Here is a 3,189-nt window from a genome sequence, read left to right as displayed (position 1 = left end):
TGGCACAGTCTCTGGAGAGCTAGTTTGTATTGTGCTTTACCTCTTGGAGTCTATCTTAAGAAAACAACCATTTATGCAGAGGCCTATAAACACTAATCCCATTAAAACATTATGTATAATAGGGATAAATGAGTACGATTTAAGCGTTGAACAATTACATTATAGTACATCTTCTATGCATCCATTCAAGAAGATGTTTTTGAATAATTTTTAGACAGAGTGAAGGCCCAGATGTTGGATGAGAAAATTTCAGGAAAATAATTAGTGCTAACTTTGCAAAACTTAACTTGTTCAATGACTGTTACATATATTTAGTGTAGAACTAGACCTCTAAAAGTATAAAAGTATTTTAAAATGCTAACAGTAGTTAATGCTGGAAGAGAAAACCCAGTAATTTTCATTTTCTTTCATTTCCTAAACTGTTTCAACTGCTTGTACTACCTGAATATTTGAACCCCAGAACCTTCCCTCCAACTCAAGGGCAAAGGCAATAAAATCTAGATGTTGGAAAGAAACTCGGATACCACGTATCTGCTCAGTTTTATTATCTGCCGAAGGCAATATTTAAGCATCAATCAAAACAAGAGGGCAGAGTGCCAAAGGGCCAGTACATGCAAACAATTGGGCCCCCCCACAAATAAAGTGGCAACTACTGCAAAAATAATGGTCCAAGGTAACGATGCATTACCCAGGACAGGATACCCTTGTGGCCTCAGACCCCTTTTGGGCGGTGAAATGTGGTAAAAAGCGGGGGTTCAAAGTGCTGTATGTTCTGAAACATCATGTAAAGCCGGTTCATCAAGGAGGCAGCGGCATTTTCCAAGAGGTCAGAATCTTCAGCAATTAATCGGCTAAGAGGGGAAAAGAAAATCACTTTAGAGGCCATAACTCCTGGCCTTCCTCATGTCCCCCCACCCCCCGGTAGCAATTAGACTTACCCCTTGTTAGAGAGGTCCGCAGGCTGTGACAGACCTGGGCCCCCTGGCCCTCCTTCCACCAACCCGTGGCTGTCTGCACATCTCCAATAGAGTGCCCCACAAGCAGAGATTGGCCCCACCACCTCCTGCTGCTACTCCCACCGAGTCCCTTCTAGAACTTACACTGTCAGCCAATTGCCAGTCACTGTGAACTCCCAATGCACCGCACCGCGGTAGGGCACAGCACCTTCGCTCAGGACCATGCGGGCTACCTCCGCATTCATGTAGGATCGGAAAGGCACTGTGAGGGCGCTGCTGGAGTTAAAGAAAGTGCACCATCCGCACAGACTTCATGGTTCAGGCCCCCATGCTGTCAAGAGGCCAGCCGTCCCCCACACTGCCTCTCAGGCCACCCTCCAGGATGACCCTTCAAGGACCTCTGCGTCACAGCCCCTCTCAGACCACCCGTATGCCTCCAGGCCACCGCAGCTGCTCCCCTGGCCACCCTGGGTCCCCATTTTCCCCGATGTCCCCATAGAAGTCTACCGCGCTCCTACCAACCCGTGAGGCCTGTCCTGTCCATCCTCCTGTGTCCCCCTACCTCCTGTCCATCCCCTCACCCTTTACTGCCATGGGGAAAGGAGACTCCTTGAAAAAGATACAACACCAGCCCTTGGCTTTCCAGGTGTCTGTCCGAGGCAGCGGCCTGTGCAGCCTGCCCCGAGTCCACGGATACCTCCTCGCCCTGGGGAGCGCCCTCAGCTGCTGCGCTCTCCCCTGCCATGCTGCCTGTGTCTCCAGGGCCCACGGGGTTCCCCCCTGGGCTACTGGGTGGTTCAGCACCACGAACCACACTGCCTGAGCCTTCCTTGTCCTCGTCCTCGGGGGCCTGCATGGCAGCTCGCTCGCCTCAGACGCTAACACTAACACTCCGTGCGCTCACCACTAAGAGACCGGCCCTCCGCAAAGCCCCGCCCCTCCGCAGGCAGCGCCTGCGCACACAGACCTTGGGGAGGCTCCTGCCATGGGATTGGTTCCCACAAATCCAGCCTTGCCACCCAGTCTGCCCTTTCTCGAAGACTCGGTTGCTAGGGAGACACTGGCCCCCTCACGAAGCTCCTCCTCTCTGTGCCTGAGGCCCACTCTGCAGTCCCTCTCCATCTTGGAGGAGAGAGTGAGAGTGAAAGCCCGGGGTGCTACAGCCCCCAAGTGGGTTAAGATGCGGAGTGGCAGAACAAGTGTAGACGAGTATAGATGGAGGGGAGCAGAAAGATGGGGCAAATGTGGCAGGAAATAGGGTCAGAATGTGGCCAATTTAACCTTGCAGGGGGACTGGGAGAGCTGTGCCCTGAGGGGAAGAACTGGTCCAGGTCTTTGTGGGCCTTATGTGTCCATTGGTAAATGGTGAGTGTCAGAGGGCACGTAGGGAAACTGAGTCGTCTTAAGAAGTCTCTACTCGGCCCTGGCCGGTTGGCTCAGTGGTAGAGCGTCGGCCTGGCGTGCGGGGGACCTGGGTTCGATTCCCAGCCAGGGCACATAGGAGAAGCGCCCATTTGCTTCTCCACCCACCCCCCCTTCTTCCTCTCTGTCTCTCTCTTCCCCTCCTGCAGCCGAGGCTCCTTTGGAGCAAAGATGGCCCGGGCGCTGGGGATGGCTCCTTGGCCTCTGCCCCAGGAGCTAGAGTGGCTTTGGTGGAGGCAGAGCGACGGCCCGGAGGTACAGAGCATCGCCCCCTGGTGGGCACAGCGTCGCGTGGCCGCTGGTGGGCGTGCCAGGTGGATCCCGGTCGGGTGCATGCGGGAGTCTGTCTGACTGTCTCTCCCCGTTTCCAGCTTCAGAAAAATTAAAAAAAAAAAAGAAGTCTCAACTCACCGCAGACTTTTAGGATTCTGAGAATAACTAGTATTTCTGAAAAAAATATATACTAATGAGCTCCTGTCCCAACCAGTTCCCTCGGGCCAACCCAGAAACTTTTACCAAGGACGTGCTGTGAAAGTGCCCAAGTGCCCAAAGAGACACCCCCCCTCCCCACGCCAAGAAATTAAGTAGAGTTTTCCACTCCCACGGCCTTGACAGCAGTTCCCAAACCACGCTCCGCCAGGCATGCAATAAGGGCTACTGCCTTATCCCAACAACCCCGTCCACCACCCCTACATAAAACCAAAGATGAAGCAAAACATCAGATGGGGAAGCATGTGACTTCCAAGAAAAGGGGTCTCCCCCAAATTGGGAGATTAGTGCTGAGAAGTGTGTTCATGGCTGGTCACTCATC

At 53.2% G+C, this 3,189-nt stretch overlaps 1 protein-coding gene across 1 annotated transcript; it reads right to left on the bottom strand.

The window, feature by feature from the left end:
• Window positions 1-712: 712 nt before the first annotated feature.
• On the bottom strand, window positions 713-1,812 carry LOC136317772 (cancer/testis antigen 1-like). Its single transcript, XM_066250513.1, has 3 exons — window positions 1,538-1,812; window positions 1,101-1,232; window positions 713-851 (listed from the first exon to the last, which is right to left on the bottom strand). The coding sequence occupies exons 1-3, from the start codon at window positions 1,810-1,812 to the stop codon at window positions 713-715; spliced, it is 546 nt and encodes a 181-aa protein (XP_066106610.1).
• Window positions 1,813-3,189: the final 1,377 nt, after the last annotated feature.

Source organism: Saccopteryx bilineata, chromosome X, assembly GCF_036850765.1.
Source record: "Saccopteryx bilineata isolate mSacBil1 chromosome X, mSacBil1_pri_phased_curated, whole genome shotgun sequence".
NCBI classification, from domain to species: Eukaryota; Metazoa; Chordata; class Mammalia; order Chiroptera; family Emballonuridae; genus Saccopteryx; species Saccopteryx bilineata.
The sequence above is the reverse complement of the archived record's forward strand: the minus strand, read 5'-3'. Positions and strand labels throughout refer to the sequence as shown.